The 22669-nt window shown below is 34.7% G+C and overlaps 1 protein-coding gene across 1 annotated transcript; it reads left to right on the forward strand.

The window, feature by feature from the left end:
- Positions 1–5236: 5236 nt before the first annotated feature.
- On the forward strand, positions 5237–9224 carry LOC131610837 (thiamine pyrophosphokinase 1). The gene is made up of 6 exons (XM_058882887.1): positions 5237–5517; positions 5614–5710; positions 7822–7894; positions 8096–8197; positions 8437–8686; positions 8865–9224. The coding sequence occupies exons 1-6, from the start codon at positions 5352–5354 to the stop codon at positions 8981–8983; spliced, it is 807 nt and encodes a 268-aa protein (XP_058738870.1). The 5' UTR covers positions 5237–5351; the 3' UTR covers positions 8984–9224.
- The last annotated feature ends 13445 nt before the right edge of the window (positions 9225–22669 follow it).

The raw sequence follows: 22669 nt of genomic DNA on the forward strand, positions 1-22669 counted from the left end.
TTTTTGAGGAAAACCAAAATCACAAGAAATATAAAAAATGAAAACTATTATTAATTCTTGTACTTTTGAGTTTTACCTTATTGGAGACTTCATCTAATATCAAACATTCATCATCGGTGAACTCGATTTTAAAGCCTTTGTCGCAAAGTTTAATGGATGTGAAAGGTGGTGTATCCTCTTTGCCTTTGTCAAGAATTCTACCCTTTTTTTGTTGTCTTCATAAGTGACAGAACCCTTGGACTTTAGAACTAAAGATGAAAATTAGTTTATGTCTCCCATCGTTGGATTGGGTTGGAATTTATATACCAAATTATCTTCTTAGCCATAATCAATTATATGTGGCAATTTCAAGGGTTACAAGCAAAAAAGGAATCAAGATCTTGATACACGATGATGATAAAAAGGCTAAGTCCTCAACCGCAAATATAGTATACAAAGAAGTGTTTGTCAACATTTAAGCGGTAAATAAATTTAGTGATTTGTTTTCTTTGTACTTCCACTATGTAACTCAACTTCTTATCCTAACTGTATCTTTATTATTTTCATATCCTTAAATCAATACAACTATATTCAACATATAAATGTTTTTTTACAAATGCATATTTTTTACTATGTTCCCTTCAAATGCAGGTATATTTTGATGCATCGAGCAAAATAGTATGTTAGTTTGGATGAATAAAAAAAAATTTGTAATCCGCTTTTTAATTATTTAGTTAATTTTTTCTTTTATATCAAATGTATGACTGCAATGGAAAATCATTTCCAACTGGGTTATTCTACTTTCATATTTGTTATGTTTACTTCATTTTGTCTTGCTTCTTATTAGATCAACATAAATATATGATATTACTTTTTTAAGTTCTCATCAATTTTGACAATAGAACTATAAATGACAGAAATTCAATTTAATATACATATTATATCATGCTTGGTACACCAAATATTCTAGAATGTAGAAAATGATTTTGTCTTTACCATTAAATAATGTTTTCACATGTCAACAGTAATAATAAATATTATTCTGCATTCTAAACCACATTACCATCTAGCATCACGTGTTTACACTTTGTAGAGTTCATCCAATCAACATCTTTTCATATACTGATGTCATAATTATTTTACCCCTTTCAACCTATCTTTGGAAACCCTATCCACAAACTCGTTCATCTCAATCTTCCTCACGTCACCGCTCTCTTAAACCTCACAACTTTTCCCTTACAACGCGGTTTTCAAATGAACCAGTAGTTTCATGCATGTGAGTACCCCTATTATACTTTTTTCCTAAATAGCTTTAATACTCTTTTTCAATTTCTTTTACTGTTCATAATTTTCTTGTTATAGTTAATTAAGTTTCACCATCTATTGATGAAAAAGGTACGAAATTTGATGGAGACAGAGAGATGGCGAAGAAGATGTAGCTTATGTTGAGTGTGGTCGTGACCATGATGATGACAACAAGACCGGTGTGAAGGAAGAGGAACATGAGGAAAGGTAACCGACTTTATATGTATTTTTTTCTTCCATTTTTTTCAAATTGAAGTTTATGCTAAGTTACAAATTTTATATTTTTTCCGTCTTTTCACAATAACTTTTTTATTAAAATTAAAAGGGCAGTGGATTACTCCATATTCTCTAAACGTGTAATTACTCCATTTCCTATGTTTTTTTTTCAAAATTCATGGATATTATGCATGGGTTCAATGCACTTTATGCATAGTTAGTTTGCAATAACACGAGGCCGAAAATTCAAATGTTACTAGTTATTTGTTTGTATGTTTAAGTGTGAATTGATTCTTGTTGTGCATTAAATTGGTTGTAGCTCTCTGTTGAAGTTGTATAGCGGCAAGCAAAAGTAATAGGTATATTATTACTGGGTGATATAGGTTATATCGTATCGTCTCCACAGGGATTAGTAAGAGGGAAAAACTACCGTTCAACAGTTTCAATCATTCTAAGTTTGGTTTTGGGTGCGGAAGGTAAAATGCGGGAAAAGTAAATAAAGCAAATAAACAATCTATTGCAGCTCAAGAGAATTCATTTTGGAATCGTATTTCATTGTACCCGACAAATACTTAAATCTGAAGATCTATCGCACTACACCTACAATATGCATCAAAATCACCAAGCATTGCTCGAGACGTACCATAACAAAGGTTATGTCTAACACAAAGTTGGGGAAACCATATCATTCGCGTCGGCCATTTCCCAACCGACAAAAACAACATAGAGGCATTATGCTCCAATACCCATAAATATTATCAGCTCTAAATCTATGTCTAGAGTTTAAAAATTAATAGATATCATCCTTAATCAAGATTCATGATGTCTATTTCTACAACAACACAAATCCAAAGCATTTAAGCAAAAAGATCAATAACAACATCAATAATGATATGTAAAGCAAATATAAATACGATCCCAAGATCGAAAAAATGTACATACAAGAAGAGAAAAATATACATACAACACCCACCATTGGAATGGGTCACAGGGAAGAAGGAGAACAAGCGGAAACTTCTCACACGAGAAGTTTCCGCTTGTTATCCACAAATTATTTTAGATATTAAAAAAAAACTATATCAGTAAAACTTTTATTTTATTAATTTTAAAAAGATAGGATATAGGTCAACTAAATTCAAATGTATCTTACTTAAAGTAAACGGTCCATTTACATCAAATATGAAAATACAAATTAATTGGGTTACATAATTGTCAACACAACTTCCTGGCTAGTCCACTTTGGGATAGAAATTAATATCCTGAATTCAAATCACAAACAATACATGAGCTATAAAAAGTATACAAACCAAAAACAACACAATATAGTCTCTTTAAGATACATTTTTTTCTTCATAAATAACAATTGTATTACTAAAAAAAGCATATTTTTTATTTCTCGCCATTTAAGCGGATTTGCATTAAGCTGGTAGTAAGTTCTAAACCTCAAGAGTATATATAAAGAATTGGTCAAAAATAGTTGCAGTCATCACAAATTTGAGTAATGAAGTTTATGAATGAATAATGAAGTTACTCAAATATGATATAGTGAACTCACACAACATTTGAAATGCCCTGAATTATCACCACACCAATGAAAGAATCATGCATAATAGAGTAAACAACTTCGTGAGACTTATTGGCACATGTGAAAGCAAAAACTCATTATGTTCCCAACAAATATTAAAATTAATTTAGTTTCTTTTAATTTAAGGATTATTTATGGTTTTAAGCAAGGCCATAACATCAATATAAACATGTTAACTAATAGAATATCTCTTATAAAAGCTTAAAAACAACATGTTAGTAATTAAATTTCTTTGAGTCTTTAAGAACTTACCATAAATCACCCAAATTGACAATGTAAACACAAAATAAGAATTTTTTTGCTACCCTTTTATATGAACAATGTTTTGTGTACGGTTTCTTTCACTTTTCATCATGAAAATAAAATCATATATTCAATAATTGATAGTAAAAACCGATATTCATATGTGTATAAATCATGGAAATACTAATATAGAAGATCCTTTATTCATTTGACTCTCAAAAGAAGCAAAATAATCAAATTATCAAAACATGGATATACTCAAAATATATAAAACATAGTCACACCAACAAGTGTTTGACTATGCTCGTGAACTCAAATGAACTAACTTTTAACGGTTCAAGACTATTACAACAAGTCTTTTTGCTAGAGGGCTGCGAAGGCTAAATGCGAGCTTATCACCTTTTTTGAGCCGTTTGTTTCTCATGAACTCATACTAACCATGTCCGATATATCTTTCTACGCAATACTTTCTTTCAGCAACATGAAGTTCACAATCATACATTTCTCCAGTGTCAGAATCAAACAACTTAATACGCCTATGAGTCATTTGCAAGCAGTTCCTAATAGCTTTCTAAGGGATTTGCTACACATAACATAGAAATGCATATAATAAATGGCATGTTACAAACTTGAATTCAGTCATATCAGTGGAGGGATTTTCTTCACATAGCAGATAAATGCATATCAATAAATAATATACTTACAAAGACATTTTTTGGGTTGTCTTCCTGGATTTGATTTTTTCTTTCCAAACAAAGTACCTAGGGCGCCTACCCAGATCTTCATCACTTAAATCATCATCAGAACTGCATTAATAACATAACCATTAAATGATTATTTAATATAGATCCATGGCTACAATATAAACCCCACATATAACATAAAATCGCTAACAAGTACACCTATAATAAATTTAAATCTAACATTATCATATACCTTTCACTATCTGACGAAATCGATATGTGAGAAGATCTGACACCGAAAAAATCTTATGCATGCAACACTTTTTCACTTTTGATCTTTGAGTTTTTCAGTTTTTCCACCATCAACAAGAGATGACCATGCATGTTTTTCTTTAGTTTTCGCACCATGTTCAACGAAGGACCCTCCATTTTTTTCTTTAGTTTTTGGACCTTCTACAACAGCTTTTGCTATTTCAATTTTTTCCTTAGCCTCGACGGCAAGACAACATTTTTTCTCTTACTCAATGTAAGCCATGTCTAGCCTCATTTGAACCAATATTAATATTATTATTATTTTTTAACATCAATCTTTAAGGTGGATTCTTATTTACCCAATTTAAAAAGTTTGGCAAAATTACCTTTAATGTAAATGTGTTGAAAACAACAAATAAATGTATTGTTTAGTAAATAATTAAATATATAAAAATTAAATAATGTTATATGATTGGCGGAAGGTACACTACCAATTTTTTTGTGAAATATAAAAAAATTACCCCCAATTTTTAATCAATACAAAAATTGTCCGTCCTACACCAGATATACGTACGAGTTTATCAGTAGTTCAATCCAGACATATTTTTGTTACTAATTCAATAAAAAAAATTGAAATAACTAAAACGAGAAAGTCACGGATTTATAGATACCTAAAAACCTAATTTTCAAATCTTATTGATTCGCTACATTGTTCGAAAGATATAGGGTTGGACCAAATTGGACCACGAAACCAAACCAGCTCATCCATCGCGTATCGCAAAAGGATACATTTGTAATTTACCAACAACCTACCACGACCAGAACATACTAATTGCTCCTGCTACATTTCAATTCAAACTTTATCATTGACTAATCTTAGCGTGTTCATTCATTTAACATATTTATGATTACGTTACTCATAATAATATTTAATAGTACCATAGTATAAACTCATAATAATATTTAATAGTACCATATTATAAAAAAAATAAAGAATAAAATAAGAATCTTACTGGTACAAATAAAATACTAAGAATAAGAAACTCAACAAGTTGCAGTGAGGTTTGAGTTTTGGGAGAAAAAAAAAAATGGAGTTGATGTGTCATTCTTCAACTTTTCTTCTTCCGCCGGAAAATCAAAACACCGCTTCGTCTTCTTCTTCCTCTTCTTCGTCGTCTTCTGTTTCTCTAACGTATGCTCTTGTTATTCTCAATCAAAATCTTCCCAAATTTACTCCTCTGCTTTGGGACCACGGTAAGTCTTCCTGCACCCTCAACCATCTTTTATATTTATAGAAATTTGATTGATCGATTAATGTATTGTTTGTTGGTTGTTGTTGATTTTTAATAGCATGTATACGAGTTTGCGCTGATGGAGGTGCCAACCGTGTGTTTGATGAAATGCCTCTTTTGTTTCCTCAACTAAATCCTTCTCATGTTCGCTCAAGGTACTTTTTTTTTTTTTTTTTTTTTTTCTTTTCAATTGGTTATTAAATTTTGCTTTCTAGTTTGGGGTTTAGTTTTATGTTTACAACACTGTTTTGCTTTTTTGGGGCTCTGCCATTCAGTGGTCCCTAATTCATCATTTTCTCTTCAATTTTAGTCCTTCTTAGTAATTAATCAGTTAGTTATATGAAATCTGTCAATTTAGTCTTTAAAATAAATGTAAATTCATAAATTTAATCCTAACATTTTGTTTGGTTCTGCACAAAAAATTAATTGATTTTTAACTGTAAAATTGATTCAAGATAGTGATATTATGGTGTTTGGTTCTACTATTAAGAAAATTGATTTTGAGTTAATTGATTATGTAAAATTGATTCTAACCAAAAGAAGTCACTTGAAGGTAAAGTGATTTATGTTTGCATAAATTCATGAAAAAATTAGTTGAATAGTAAGTGTAAAAATCATGTTTAGACTCGGTAAAAATCATGTTTAGACTCGAAAACTATAAATGGTAACTTTAAGTAGAATCAATTATGGAAGGCATAATCAATTCTACTTGAGAACAACCACACATGTCAGAATTCACACATTTAGAATCAATTTTGAGTACTCCAAACGTAAAACCAAAGATCTACTTAGTGCGTGTTTGGTTCTGTGGTAAAAGGAATTGATTTTGATTGAGCGTATGTATGGTTTTGCAGTGAGAAGAATTGATTATGAGTGAATTGATTTTGGTTAAAAATGATTTATGTTTGGATATATTTATGTAAAAGTGAGTTGAATAACAAATTTCAGTGTAAAAATCACGTTTAACCTCAAAAGCTATAAATTGTAGCTTCAAGTAGAATCAATTCTGGAAGTAAAATCAATTCTACTTTAGAAGAACCGAACACCTTAAAATCATTCAAAAATCAATTTCTACACCTCTAGAATTGCTTTTGGCTCTTCCAAAAGTGGAAAATTGATTCTAGTTAAAAGTGAGTTGAAAGTAAAGTGGTTTATGTTTGGATAAATTTATGTAAAAGTGAGTTGAACAATAAATTTTAATTTAAAAATCTCCTTTAAACTCAAGCTACAAATGTGACTCGAAAAAGTTTTACATTGTCAACAAATCAGAATTCATTGTAAGTGTGACTTTTTAGTTATTATTATGAGGTATTTTTCATGATATTATGAGATTATGATTGATTAGCAGTATAAACAATCTTTACATTGGTAATGTATATAGTTTACATTACACATTACGTTACTATAGTGCTTGTTTGTTAATGCTCATGGTGGCAATCTGATGTACTGTATTTGTCTATTTGTTATTGTCTTATTAACTATGTGTAACTGTATTATGCTTCCTAAGGGTCTTTTTACTTTCAAATCAAATGTTTTCTATTTTTTACTTGAACTGATAAATATAAGAGAATATAAATCCAATATATTTCTCACCATTTTCTTTTACAATCTTTTAAAACAAATCTAACATTTTTCAGAAATTCTGAATATGTCAAAACAATATTTCCCTTGTTTATGAAATTTATTATTTTAAGCTTGTCTTCCGTATCCTCTTTATCACTATTTACCACTACTCTAGTCTTCCATTTCCTTGGTAGTAATTTAAACTAAACACAAATTTTAAAAAATGAAAACTGAAAATATTTTCATAAAGTAAACGAGACCTTAATTATGTTTTCAGTTCTCATATGTGTCGGAGTTGAGTTACTGGTTTTTTCTATATTTTATTAATGTAATTGCAGTTACTATTTCATTCATCCGTATGCATGGAAAATAGTATGTACATATAGTGGAAGTCAACCATAACTTTCAATGAGCTTGTTTCACTTTTTTCATAACAAACTTCTTTATACTTTACATTATCGTTGCTTTTGGGAATGATGTCATTGCCATAAGCTCTCTAGATCAACTTTATTCTCACTTTTGAAGTTCATTTGTTGGAGGATTGGGTTGGGACTAAAAGCTCTATAACGTTGGTTGTTTTGCCGAGCCACTGGCAGTACTTGTTTTTGATTTTGTTGGTGACTCAGAGCTTGGTTTGTCATTTTGAGTCAACAGTTAGTTCGTTACAGGTTTCCTATTCTCTAACTTTCAAGGTTCCTGTCAGGTACAAGCCTGATGCAATTAAAGGAGACATGGATTCAATCAGGACAGAAGTACTTGATTTCTATGCAAACTTGGTATCCCTCTCACTATCTACATCTTTTCTTGTTTTTTGTTTGCCAATCTCCATGTAATGGAGAAAATTATTTCAGAACTCAGCGTTGTGGCTCACACTCACACCAAATTGCCGTGATTATTAAGTTACTATGTTACTGCTAGTATATAGTCTTCCTTCCATAAATCATGTTGAGGGTTTTATACTCTTTTGCTTCCTGCAGGGAACGAAGATAATTGATGAGTCTCAAGATCAGGACACCACAGATTTACACAAATGTGTTGCATACATACGTGACCTCGTACCAAATACGGATAAATCAGAAGTAAGTTAAAATCTGATGATACTTTATTAGTCTTTTGCAAGGAGGAGATGTGGGAATGAACTGATGTCAATATCAATTCTAGGCTTAGATAGTTTTTGGATAAATGAAATGAATTGAATCCTGTGTAGAATGATCCCTTATCCCTGCTCGATAGTTAAGAATCACTATAATACTATGTGTATTTTGTTTTACCTTTTGGAATTAATCTCGGCTGCCCTTATCTCTCAACATGATGGCAGCTATGCATCCTCGCTACTGGAGCACTTGGCGGGAGATTTGATCACGAGATGGGAAATATTAATGTGCTCTGTCGATTCTCCAACACACGTATTATCCTTCTATCTGATGATTGCCTCATTCATCTTCTTCCAAAGAATCACTCGCATAAGATCTTTATTCAATCTTCTCTTGAGGGTCCACATTGTGGACTCGTTCCCATCGGGATGCCATCAGGAAGTTCTACAACCACGGGACTCAAGTGGGATCTCAGTAAGTATTGCATATTTTGTTCAATAATAATGTTATGTACTAGTAAGTATTGCACATGACAGTATATATACACGACGCTTTGCTGAATCATTATCTTTAATTTATTTTTCAGTCATCCAGATATGATCTTACTTGGCCGTGTAGTCTGATGATTAACAATCTATTTTCACAATTTCAGATGAAACAGAGATGAGATTTGGCGGTTTAGTAAGCACATCAAATGTTGTAAATGGAGATATAGTAACAGTACAGTCTGATTCAGATCTTCTTTGGACTATTTCTATTAAGAAGCTCTAGGTTTTACACGTTGTTGTGCATTCGACTCCGACTTTTCATATCTCCCATGTCTAGTAATTAGACGGGTCTAATTCTATTTAAAGGCCAGGCTTTCTCCTGACCTCTGTTTATGTTTCTTTTTTCTTTTCATATACTGTGTGAATTATGGGACGGTAGAAGGAAATTATTTATTGATTGGGAAGTTCTATTCCTAATAACCAATAAAAATCATGGAAGTTCAGGTGCAAAGAAGTTACATGAATTATATGGCTCTTTGTTAACTGTTAATGTAATATGCATAATACGTTAAAGAAAAAAGAGAGAATAATTTGCCACTGGTTATTTCTTATTCTGGAATGCTACACTATAAAAATGATTCATTTTTAGAAGTGTTATTTGTTCGAATTGAATAAATTGTCATGTTTTCATCTCTAATGTAGAGTGGGAATGAAATCTCTCGCGCTTAATTTGTTTGGAGGAACTCAACACCAATGTTTTATTACTCTTTACTCATCTACTAAATTTCTTTATAGGCTTAATATTAATGGACAAGCATATTACAAATCCTTTGCAATATCAATGTGATTCCTAACATATCATCCTTTAAATTAAGCTGGTGCTTTTTTATTTTGAAAATATGCCACAAGAAATTATCGGGTCGAGTGTTGAGTTGTAGACTAGATTGCTTTTTTTTTTAAAGACGAATCAACTACGATATCTCAAAGATAAAACAACTCAAGATAAAACAACTCAAATCTTAATTGTTAAGATTACTATTGTAGAGAAGGTGATCGGTCTTGAAATACATCCATGATATTTTGACCATCCTAAGTAATTCCTCGAAGTAGGAGAAATTTGAATAATTCTCAAAAAAATAAAATAATGATTGTTTGATTACTCTAAGTAATTTTTTTTTGGTATTATGGAGGGCCAAAGCCCAGGGAACAAAAAAGACTATAAAACTACATTTCTAGGAAAAAGCTCATCTAGACGATCATTCTCCATTAGATGCATCAACCAAGAAGGTAACCGTAAAAGATAGTACCTCCCTTCAACTTCTTTCCTTCAAAAGCAACTAAATTAGCACAATTATTTGTCTCCCTATAATTTCCTTTTGTGATACATTCCACTGCCTTGCTTGAATTCGTCTCAACTTCTACCCTCATGAAACCAAGATCATCCACCAATTTAAGGCCAATGAAAATGCTTCATATTTTTGCTATTAAAGGGCTGCAAGCCCCTATGCATTTAGAAAAACCTCCAAGCCATGAACCCTGATCATCCTTAACACAACCCGATATTCCACTCCTATCATGGGCCCCATCTACATTAAGTTTTACAAAGGAATTCCTAGGGGCGCTCCATTTCACGAGATTCACTTCTCGGCTTCTCTCCATAATCTTGTTATTAACCATCACAACCTTTTTGTATTGTTGAACTCTTTCCTCTATAACCTCTCTCGCATTTGCAGACCGCGAGTAGCTATGGTCATGCGCCTCCTTGTTTCTCCAAAGCCATAAAGTATGGCAACTGATGGCCCAAACATTACACCAATCTGTGTCAGCATGGAGACTTTGATGCTAGCCAAGATTGGAATAAAATCCGAAGTTTAATGGTTCCGGAAAGAGTTAGGAGCTTTGTTTGGACTCTCAATCATGACTGTTTGCTTACCAATAACCGTATCAGTGTCTCAAGTTTTGGTGGAGATGGTTGTCCTCTTTGTGGAGTCGTTTGTCAGACTTCCCTGCATGCCTTAAGAGACTGCAGAGTCAAGCTCCTTATACATCTGGCTAATTGAAAAAGTGCCCTGTTCGTCTGTAGCAATCACAAACTTATCATTACCATTATCATTCATAGGAGGAAAAATGGCCTCAATCTTCATCTTCAAGTTAACTGGCATCCAATTCCGTAGATTCCAGTCCCACTCGCCTTTATCATCCACAAAATCAATGACTTTAAAATTATTCATCTCAACAGGAATATGCACATTCGAATCAGCTAAAATCAAGCCTCTCTCTCTATTCAGCTTTGGCTCCATGCCTTAATGGAATTCAAGCCTTTCTCTATTGCTGACTCTAAGTAATTTTTAAAACGAGGAGAACTTCAATTAGTTTCTCAAACAAAATTTAATAATGGACCATCTTAATTAAATTCTCGAACAAATAGAAATTCAAATAATTCTCCAAAGAGAATCTAATAAATACCTAGAGATTCAACAAGTAGAAAGAAAAGAAGAAATTAGTGCTTCGACAATTCGAGAATGAAGAATAAAGAGAGTGATGAAGGAAAATTTTAAAAGTAGTTTTAAAAGTGTTTTAGAATGAAACATGTGCATTCCTTATAAAATAAAATAAGTTAATTAAGATATATAATCTAAGCAATGCGAGACTTGGATTTTTTTTATATGTATAATGTTGTAAACTAACTTTAGCGAGTAAGCTAAATAATATGAGACATAGAGTTTTCTCAATTAACATACAAACACACATAGTTTCTAATAGTGTAGGACTTAAGAGTTTTTTTTTTTAAGTTAATCTCCATATTAAATTTTTTAATATGTTTCAACAATCCCCCACTTGAATTTAAAAAATGTGCTTATGAAGTAACGTCAAACGTTTCTATAATTGTGCATAAACAGAGTTGTCTACAACTTGAACCTTTGTATAACAAGTATAATTCTGATTCAACAAGAGTGACCCGTAGTCTTGAACTCTATCTCAAATAATAAACCTGCACACAATATTTTCCTAGGGTGTATTCTTTAAGCTCGGGCTTTAATGATCATCCACGTATACCCTAATTTAGTGAAGGCTCTAGGAATTTTGCTTCGAAATTCTATAAAAATCAACTTACGTTCCACAATGATACATGTGAGTCTATCAAAAGTACTCTTGTAGCTTGGTACTCCACTAATATAAAATATAAATTTCATTAAGAGTTTTTATTATCTTATCCTTTTTTTGCTTTAGGATTCATGATCCTTTTATCTATACTAGCATGATCATCTCATATAACTCACAACTTATCCTCACCCATTATATATAATTCTTGGAATATCCAATACTTTAGATTGGGTTACCATCATGAGTAACTCGGTTATCTATATGCATTAGTAACATCCGATTGGATGTATTATATACTTCGCGTCTAACTAATCCATTGTTAAATGATCCGCTAAATTTTCATCAGTGCGTACATGATCATTCTTACAACTTCTTTATAGATACACTCTCTAACACTATTGCATTTTCTTCTTATTTGACTTCTCTTACCATTATAATAACAAATCTCAATTTTTTGCAATACTTGCGGTACTATCGTAATGGATCAAGACAGTTGACAACAATTTTTCTCACAAAGGGATCTTTGCTAGCAAGCATCTTACCAATTTACTTTTTCACTAGTTGTTGTTAATATTATCATTTCAGACTCCATCGTGGGTTGAGCTAAGATAGTCAAATTCTTTGATTTCTAAGATACAACTCCTCGAGCTATATTGAATATATAACCACTAATTGCTTTAGAATCATCTGATAAGGTATTTCAATTTGCATTAATGTATCCTTCAAGTACAACAGGAAATCCTTGATTACATAAGCTTGTCAGTGCTCATTACTCGGTCTACTAGTAAACCTGTATGATAATCCCACGCGACATATGTGTCATACCCCAAAATTTGCCCACAGTATTTCTCTTATTCAAGCTTCAAGTCCATATGCAAAAGCTCATAGACACACTCTCCCATACAAGGCCCTGAACTAGGATTTAGGACAGGCAAAAGAAAATCAGTGAATCAATGGCTCCAAGGCATCTCATATGGATCAATATATCTCACATCACCTCCATGACAAGTACCAAGTCTTATCTCAAAGAATTGGTCACTCAATTGCTCAGAAAGTCAACAGTCGACTAGGTTAACCTAAAAGTCAACCGTCGTCAAAGTAAAGTCAAAACTCCTGATTTTTTGTCAAGATCCTCATATTGAAGTATCATTCACCATTTGATCAATAATTGATCATGGTTCATCAAGGAAAGATCAGAAATCAACAAATCCAAAAGTTTCTGAATTAGGGTTTTGTACAGGAAAAGTCAACTAAACTTTGACCAGTCATAACTCTCACATGGAACATCATAAATTTTCCATCCAAAGCTCATTTTGAAGGAAATTTGATTCTCTACAAAATTATGACTCACATGTCAAGTCTAAAAATGCTTCATTTGAGAGATATGGACTAAAACATTATAGGTCCTCTTCAAAAGTCAACAAAAAGTCACTTTTTTCAAAGGGACACACAAGGAGCATGGAAAATTATTTTGATATGAGACAAAAAACATTGGTTAGAGGACTCTCCAAGGTTTCTAGAAAGCCCTAGAACACATCCATACCTCAAAAATCGAGGGAGATACGCCTTGTCAAAGTTGGCTAATTTTGAAGACAAAAATGTGAAGCAAAAGGCCTCAAAATAGATTTCTTTGCAAAGAGGCCCAATATTTTTTGATCCAATCTTGTTCCACAAGTCACCAATGAGGTCCACACCCAAATGCCACGAATTATTGATGCTCACTTGATTTTATATGAATTTTTATCCATTAAAAAATCAATTTAATCAAATATTTTTGAAAGAAAATAGAAAAGATGGGATTTGTTTTGTTTCTAATCAATATCAATCACCATTTAAGACATATATTTGATCAAAATTCGTGCAAAATTAGATTGGAAAGAAGGGAATAAAATTGGACCAAAATTAGGAAGTTTTAAGTTTGATTTTCAATCAAGATCCAATCTTTTGATTCAAGGGAATCTGATTCAGATTATGACCTAAAATCCTTCTGCTATATAAGCATAAAGAATCCTAATGAAGAAAAATTGGCAGTCCAAAGTAACCTTCGAGCTCTCAAAAACTCAACAAAAAACTCAAATTCGGTTCTTGATTTAAGGGAGGTTTCCAAGAGATTTAAGGATTCCAACAGGTTCTCAGAGCATCATTGGTTGATTCCCAGTCATAAACGAAGTCTCAAACACCAAGAACGCGCGCTCATAGGCCACGGTTTGTCCAAATTTTCTTGCTTTCGATTACACTTTTGCATGCATCATGGAGGTGTTTCGAACCCATATTTGTGATTAGTATAACGTTGTGAATGTTCCTAGAGGTTTAATTGCATTTTTATTCTGTTTTGATCATTACACCATTATTAGGGTTTCGTAGCTCTGTTTAGGGTTTTCAGGAATAGACCGAATTGACTCAAATTAAGACCACCAATGGACTGGGGAGGATGAAACGAATCCCTTCGTGGCATTAGAAATTATTTTTCGTGCGTGTATGCTATTTCGTACGTATGCAGGTGTATAGCTATGGAGCTCTGTCCGTAGGTAGAAGTCCAGATCAAAAACGACGGCCTGTTGAAGAAGACGAAGTCGTGGCAAACGGGTATTGGCTAGTTTGAAACTAGCGCGCGTTTTTTCCCACCAATTGAATTTTGTTTCTGTATATTTGTTTGAATGCAGCTACTTATCACAAACGCAGCGTTGGTTGGATGGTAAGGCGCTTGAGGGTAACCCAAAGGTCCAGGGTTCGATCCCTGGCCTTTGTTGTATTTTTTTTCTTCTTTCTTTCAACAAGTTGCAAACGCAGATTCTGTGTACCAGAATTAGGGACATTATCATGGGCACTCAGAATTACAACCATTGGATGGCCATCATCATAGATCTCACGCATATGACTGGAGGGTGCATACCATGGATCACACGCCTGCCCACACGGGATTACCAGCTGAGTTACTCTAATTTTTTTTTATTTATTAAACACTTTTACTTTATTTTCCTTTCTTCTTTATTACAATTATTATTATTATTATTTATATTTCTTTTTTTTTAGAAAATTAGTTTGTATATATATAATAATTTTATACTTATTTATTTTTATCGAAAACTCGATTTTCTTTCGTAATAATTGTTTATATATTTAAAATTCAATTTTATTTTCATACATACTTTAATCCATTGGATAATTAGGATTTACATCCGATAATTATTTAATAATTATTTTAATCGAACTTACGACTTTCTTAATCTTAAATGTTTATTTAAATTATTCTTTTTCATACTTTATAGCTTTTAACCCTGATTTGTCCCGGTAAACCCGGGTTGTAGATCAGTTAATGCACTAAGCTTTCTCTTCTTCATGCCTAATTATCAGGGTTAATCAGAGATCCTCCGACTACGCGCTATACTAATCAAAAAGCTAAGTTTCAATCTTTATTTTATTTATTTATTTAAATATTATTTTACTTTTAACTTATGCTTTATAGATTAAATTAGGATTTATTCTTAAATGCCAATGAATTGTCCATACACTCACTTCCTATTATCTTCCTGCTAATTCCCAGATGTTCAGGGTCAATGCTTCAGGAAACCCCCGACCATCAACCTTCATCAATCGAAGCTAAGTGTCTTTACCCTTTTCTTGTATTTTTACTTTTATTGATTAGGATTAGCTTCGTTCGCCTCCGAACCGATAATGCACTCACCCTATTTTTGTTTTCTGTTTTTCCACTTTTTCAGGGTTTGTCAATCGCCAAAGCGTCGAATATTGGTAACCCTAAATTTTACCCCTCGTTTTTTTATTTTATTATTACTTGTGTCAAACCCCATTGGGGATCCGCTGGTTTCATTGTCCCCTTCCCCTTTATTGCTTTATATTACTGCGTGGTTAGTAAAATAGGGAGTGCAACCCTAAATTAATTAGAATAACTAAACACAAGATAATATAATCCGAATTGAATCACATGATTGGTGCACACACGCACGCTTTTGGGTAACCCTCTCTGTTGCCTGTTGCCTGTTGCCTTCGTTTTTCTGCAGAATAAGCCATGTCCCTCGAATTCGAGGATACCTCAGCCATGCTGCCTCGATAATTAAAGGTCATACGACCCTAAATGATGCTGCCTTCGATACACTAACATGACCTCGACCCTCGGATGTTGCCTACGGAAAAAGGCTGAGGTATCTTCTGGCTGCCTACGAAATGGCTTATTCTGATCCTTGCCTTAGACTACCTGCCCTTCTATGGCATGGGACGGTCTTATGGCAAAGGATGCTTCGATGACCCTTCAACCTCCAAACGAAAGGCTTCCTGCCCTCTTATGGCAAGGATAGACCCTTTCATTCTGAAAGGCAAAAAGAGACCTATCATCTGAGTTTAAGGTAATTGCCCCTAATTGCCTTGCAATGCTCAAACCTTTTTTATTATATTCTTTCTCATAATTTTTCAAAAGGGCAACGCTTATTCACAAGCTAAAGTCCCTATCTCTTTCATCTACTTTTTCTAAACAGACGAGCAAGCAAAGCAATTAAGAGCCCATGGAAAACCATGGATGCAAAGGGTGCCTTATACCTTCCCTTTGCATAAATTACCCCCCGAACTCAGATTTTCTTTAAAAAGGTTTTTTTTCTGTTTCTTTTTGCCTTTCCGAATTTGTTTGGATAAAATAAAAGTCGGTGGCGACTCTTGCTTACCGCGACATTTCGATCGATAAAAAGTCAGTTCACCGTATTACAGAACTGGCGACTCTGCTGGGGATTCTCGATAAAAAGAGGGGTTACCTTAAAAGTTTAGGATTCACTTAATTGTTTTCTATTGTTTGCTTTGTTTGTTTTATTTTTCAGGGGCGTTCTGGGAAAAATGAAGGACGAATCCTATTCCCGGATTCAAGAACACTTAAGATTAGGAGTGGCATAGTCATGGCGACCTCTTTCACATATGTGGGAGATGAGTCAATATGAAGTTCACACTTGAGTTAGGACTCCATAGCATATGCACACCTTTCTCAAATGAGGGAGGTCTATGTATGTGTCTGTGGGTGCGCCGGAGCTCAAGGACCTTTAGTTACCCTTAACCCATCCTGGCCTTTAGGAACGTAGTGGGGGGACTACTCTTGACAAATGTTAAGAACTAGTCGCTACCCGATGCTACAATTCAGATAGGTTCTTTCTCAAAGTATCATTGCATGGTGCGAATGCATCATGTCCGAGGGTGCTTTAGAAGGGCTGACAATTCTGGATAACTTGTAGAACCCGTTGCTGAAATCTCCTTATCCATAGAAATACCCTTGGGAAGGACACCTGATCAGACTCCATGCAAGCCTTAAGCCAACAAAAAAATTGTGTGACTTGTGTGACTTGCGTGACTTGTTTGCGTTTGCTACTAACCTTCGTTTCCTCGCAGGTTTTGTTGAAAGGACTTGTTTGTCCTTACCATCTCAAACTAAGTCTAACGAACTGCATTCGCACAACATCATGACATCATGACATCATAAGCATAACATGATTTAACTAACCCTTTCAAGGATCTTAGGAATTTAGGGCGCGCAATTTCAGGTGCTCTTATCAAAGACTGAATTCCTATCAAGGGGCAAGAGGATTTATTTTCTTCTGGCCATGTACCTTCCAAGTTATAGACTCAGTACCTAATCAAGGGGCAAGAGGATTTATTTTCCTCTGGCCACGTACCTTCCAGTTCAGAAGTATCCCGAATCAGAGGCGATGACCCACTCGATATGGTGAGCTTGATTCTCAAAGTGGGGCACTCACAGACGAAAGTCAGATTTCTTCAGACAAAGACGTGACTAAATCATTTTCTAAATATTGCTAACTAAATTCCCAAAGATCCTTGAAAACATTTCATTTGCATTCATAACATCGCATAACAGGTTTCTTATGATGGATTTCTCATCCTTCCTTGCTGTTTATTTCACGCATCATGACTCTCGAACAATCAGTCAAGGATCTCCAAGCCCAAAACACTGCGTTCCAAGACTTGATTCTGAACTCACCCAAGGGGCAAGAAGAATTGAAGGCGCTCCTATTCTTGGGGTACAATTACAATGCGAGATGCGCTTATTATTCGAACAATTCTGGTTATGGTGTAAAGGATGGTAGACCATTGAAGCGTGCGATTAAAGATTTAATCACGACACTCAAATCAGAAAAGACCACGATAATGGAATCACGACAACTGAGTCACGATAATGGAATCACGACAACGAAGTCACGACAACTGAGTCACGACAACAAAGTCACGACAACTGAGTCACGATAATGGAATCACGACAACAAAGTCACGACAACTGAGTCACGATGATGGAATCACGACAACAAAGTCACGACAACTGAATCACGACAACTGAGTCACAACAATCAATTCACTCATATGATCCAGACGCTCAGGGCAATCGAACCAACAAATTCTAACACCTACATTCCTAACTATAAACCCAATGCGAGGTGCGCGTACCATTCCAACATTCCTAGTCATTTCACAAACAATTGCTGGACATTGAAGAATAAGATTCAAGATCTGATCAATAACGGAGAAATCAAATCCAACCCTCCTGAAACCCCTGTGGTGATCACTGCTCCTATGCCTAGTCATGACATGATTGATTGACGTCTAGACGGAAGAACTTTTGGAGCATTAGATCTACTTTCATTTGCAAGTTTCTTTTCTGTTTGTTTAAACATTTGAATCATGATAGACATTATCTGTTTTAATAATCATCATCAGTGCACTGCATATGTTTGTCTTGAATAAATTATTTCGTTATCACTCATTTAAATTATGTCTTTACTTTGCATATGTTTTTGTGATACTCAACTCCTGCTAAGTTGTAAGCCTTTTAAGGGAGGATGACGAAAAATGATACCGCAACCTCATACAGTATGCTTTTGAGCGGACTATGCTGACGATGTACAGGCATTGTTTCAATTCCTAAACAGTGGAGATATAAGGATGTTAATCCCTCGTCAACCCCTTTGAGCCTAAGTTGTAGGAGTTTTCTTTCTTGAATAATTCAAAACCCTTGATCATAACCTGGGGCAGGGTAGTTCTCAGTTAATTCGGCTGTGCATTCTATTTTAAGAGAATCATTCAGTACACCTTTCAACAAAGGTTTCAATCACAAGCGATCATCCGCACACATCAAAGAAGTGTTGGAGACATCAATCAAAAGCCAACGATGGTTCATCAATCATTAAGCAAGGCAGTCAGTATCTTTCAAAAAGAAAAAAATGAAAAAAACATATATACAAAGAAAAGCCTGCTAAGTCAAGAATCAAAAAGATGACTTAGGCAAAAACCAAGGCATCCCGCTGACTGTAAACTCAAAATAGACAGTCCAGGCAAAAGTTAGGGATATCAAAGATATGAAGAAAAAAAAAGAGAAGTCAATAAATTCCTGAACAACACAATGTTGTAACTACCAAAAGGAAGAAGTGGCTGCCATCTCAAAAGTTTTCTTCGCTTGTGAACCATCATCATTATCAAAGGTGCAAATCCAAAAGTCTCCTAGAAACTGAATGCATAAGTTGAATTAACTGAGCTTAGGATTGAAGATCATCACGAAGAGGGGTGGGTACAATCAAATTTTGAGCCTTTATCCTTTGTTTCTTAAACCGTGAACCAAGCCACGTTACGACCCTTGAAAGTCCTAACTGAAGCATGGTTAGTTCGAAAGCATACTGTCACAACAAAGGTATCCCGACTCCTTAAGGTTTACTACAAATGTTAAGTTGATATCCTGTTTTTACAAACATCACGTTGTTACAAATATCATGTTTTTTTACGAACATCACACTTTTACATCTCTTGTCTTAATGCTTTTTCAAAAACTCAAGACAGACGTATGCATTGCATCTCATGAATTCATTATTAAACATATTCTGCTACATAATTTCAAATGTTAGCATCAGAAAGAACTTGCACATGGTATAACTAATGACTGGAAGTCATCCCGATAGACAAGATTACTCCGAGAAGCAACGTCTCCTACGTATACAAGGGGAATGGTACGTTCGCTCAATCAATCAGGGGCAATCAAGTCAAGATTCGAAGAATCTCTCAAATGCCAAAAAGTCAAGCTTCCGAGAATCTCTCAAGGATGCCAAAAATAATCAGGGGCATGCATCCAAGTAAATCTGAATCTATTTCCAATCAACATGGGGCATTGTCATGGGCCTATGATTACGAGGGGCATGACGCCCAAAGTGCACATCTCATAAAGTCCTCGCGAGGCGAATCTTTCCAAGCTCCTACTAGCAGGGGCAAACCTATGCAAGTCCAGTTTGACACTTCGATCAGTATTTATTGGGGGTGTCCTGATCAATACAAATCCAGGAATGGTAATTGCTATAATACTGGGGGCAATATTCAAGACATCCACGTCTTCCCACAAAGCTGATTTCGCAAGATCATATCCCCACAGAGTAATCACTAAGAAGATACCTTCAAATACTCTCGTCCCGACAAAGACATGGCTCCCCAACAGAGTTTACATCTTCAACACCACCGTTTCTCCAACACTTCGCTTTTCTCCAACATGGTTTACTAATATCTTTTATTCCCAATCAGGGTACATCAAGTTACTGATCATCCCCAAGCAAGAATCATAAATTTCCAGCTGAGCATCTTCAAGACAAGATCAAAACATCAAACTCACAATGACATAGAGATTTATCTTCTCAATCAAGATGCTTCGAGTAACATAAATCATAGCCATACATCATATACATCACATGCATATTCATACATTGCATACAATACCTCGTAATGAATTCATCCATAACATACAAAGTTTCTCATTTATTTTGAGGGACTCGTTACATAATACATGCATCATGACATTGCATAAAGACCAACTATACCTATTGCAGGATACAGGTACCGACAAATGAACGAAATCTCCAACTTTCCAAGATCTAATTCAGCTACTACGAATGGTACTGACACGGTCAACGCTCGAAAATCTAATTCATCTACCACGAACGGTGTGGACACGATCAACTGTTTCTAAAGTCTAATTCAGTTACTACGAACGGTGCTGACACGACAAGAGATCTAATTCCATCATCACGAACGATGTGGACACGATCAACTATTTCCTAAGTCTAATTCAGTTACTACGAACGGTACTGACACGACAAAAAGATCTAATTCAGTTACTACGAACGGTGCTGACACGATCGACCTTCAAAGATCTAATTCCATCATCACGAACGATGTGGACACGATCAACTATTTCCTAAGTCTAATTCAGTTACTACGAACGGTACTGACACGACAAAAAGATCTAATTCAGTTACTACGAACGGTGCTGACACGATCGACCTTCAAAGATCTAATTCTATCATCACGAACGATGTAGACACGATTATCTTCCAAAGTCTAATTCGGTTACTACGAACGGTGCTGACACGAACAACTCTCCAAAAATCTAATTCATCTACTATACGATCAACATTCAAACAACTACTTCTCAAACACTTCAGTCTCGACATCTGGATGGCATCTTTAAGCCCATCTCCAACAAATATTCCTCAAATACAAAAAATAAATTTCAGCCTAACGCACGGCATCCCAGACATCTACGGATGCAATTTGGATTAGTCTAACGCACGACTCATCCATCAACCTGACGCACGGTTTTCCAGACATCTGAGGATGCAATTGAGAATAGTCTAACGCACGATTTATTCTTCGACCTAACGCACGGTTTTCCAGACATCTGAGGATGCAATTGAGAATAGTCTAACGCATGATTTATTCTTCGACCTAACGCACGGTTTTCCAGACATCTGAGGATGCAATTGAGAATAGTCTAACGCACGATTTATTCTTCGACCTAACGCACGGTTTTCCAGACATCTGAGGATGCAAGCTAGACCCAGTCTAACGTACGACTCAACCTAAGTCTAAGGCTCAGAAACAGTCTAACGTACGACACATTCTGACTCTCAAGTATATCAAGTCGGATGGCATCTTCAAGCCCATCTCCATCATACATCTTCTCGAAACACCTGGATGGCATCTTCAAGCCCATCTCCGACAAAAGTCCCTACTTCAAATAGGGCAAATTTCTTGGTATTCTTGTGTTCAATCATCTTCCACCTTCAGATACCGACTGGCACACAAACCACTCTACATCTTCAGGTTTAAGATAATTGAACAGGGGCAGCTGTCATACCCCAAAATTTGCCCACAGTATTTCTCTTATTCAAGCTTCAAGTCCATATGCAAAAGCTCATAGACACACTCTCCCATACAAGGCCCTGAACTAGGATTTAGGACAGGCAAAAGAAAATCAGTGAATCAATGGCTCCAAGGCATCTCATATGGATCAATATATCTCACATCACCTCCATGACAAGTACCAAGTCTTATCTCAAAGAATTGGTCACTCAATTGCTCAGAAAGTCAACAGTCGACTAGGTTAACCTAAAAGTCAACCGTCGTCAAAGTAAAGTCAAAACTCCTGATTTTTTGTCAAGATCCTCATATTGAAGTATCATTCACCATTTGATCAATAATTGATCATGGTTCATCAAGGAAAGATCAGAAATCAACAAATCCAAAAGTTTCTGAATTAGGGTTTTGTACAGGAAAAGTCAACTAAACTTTGACCAGTCATAACTCTCACATGGAACATCATAAATTTTCCATCCAAAGCTCATTTTGAAGGAAATTTGATTCTCTACAAAATTATGACTCACATGTCAAGTCTAAAAATGCTTCATTTGAGAGATATGGACTAAAACATTATAGGTCCTCTTCAAAAGTCAACAAAAAGTCACTTTTTTCAAAGGGACACACAAGGAGCATGGAAAATTATTTTGATATGAGACAAAAAACATTGGTTAGAGGACTCTCCAAGGTT

This window comes from Vicia villosa, linkage group LG6, assembly GCF_029867415.1.
Source record: "Vicia villosa cultivar HV-30 ecotype Madison, WI linkage group LG6, Vvil1.0, whole genome shotgun sequence".
NCBI lineage: Eukaryota > Viridiplantae > Streptophyta > Magnoliopsida > Fabales > Fabaceae > Vicia > Vicia villosa.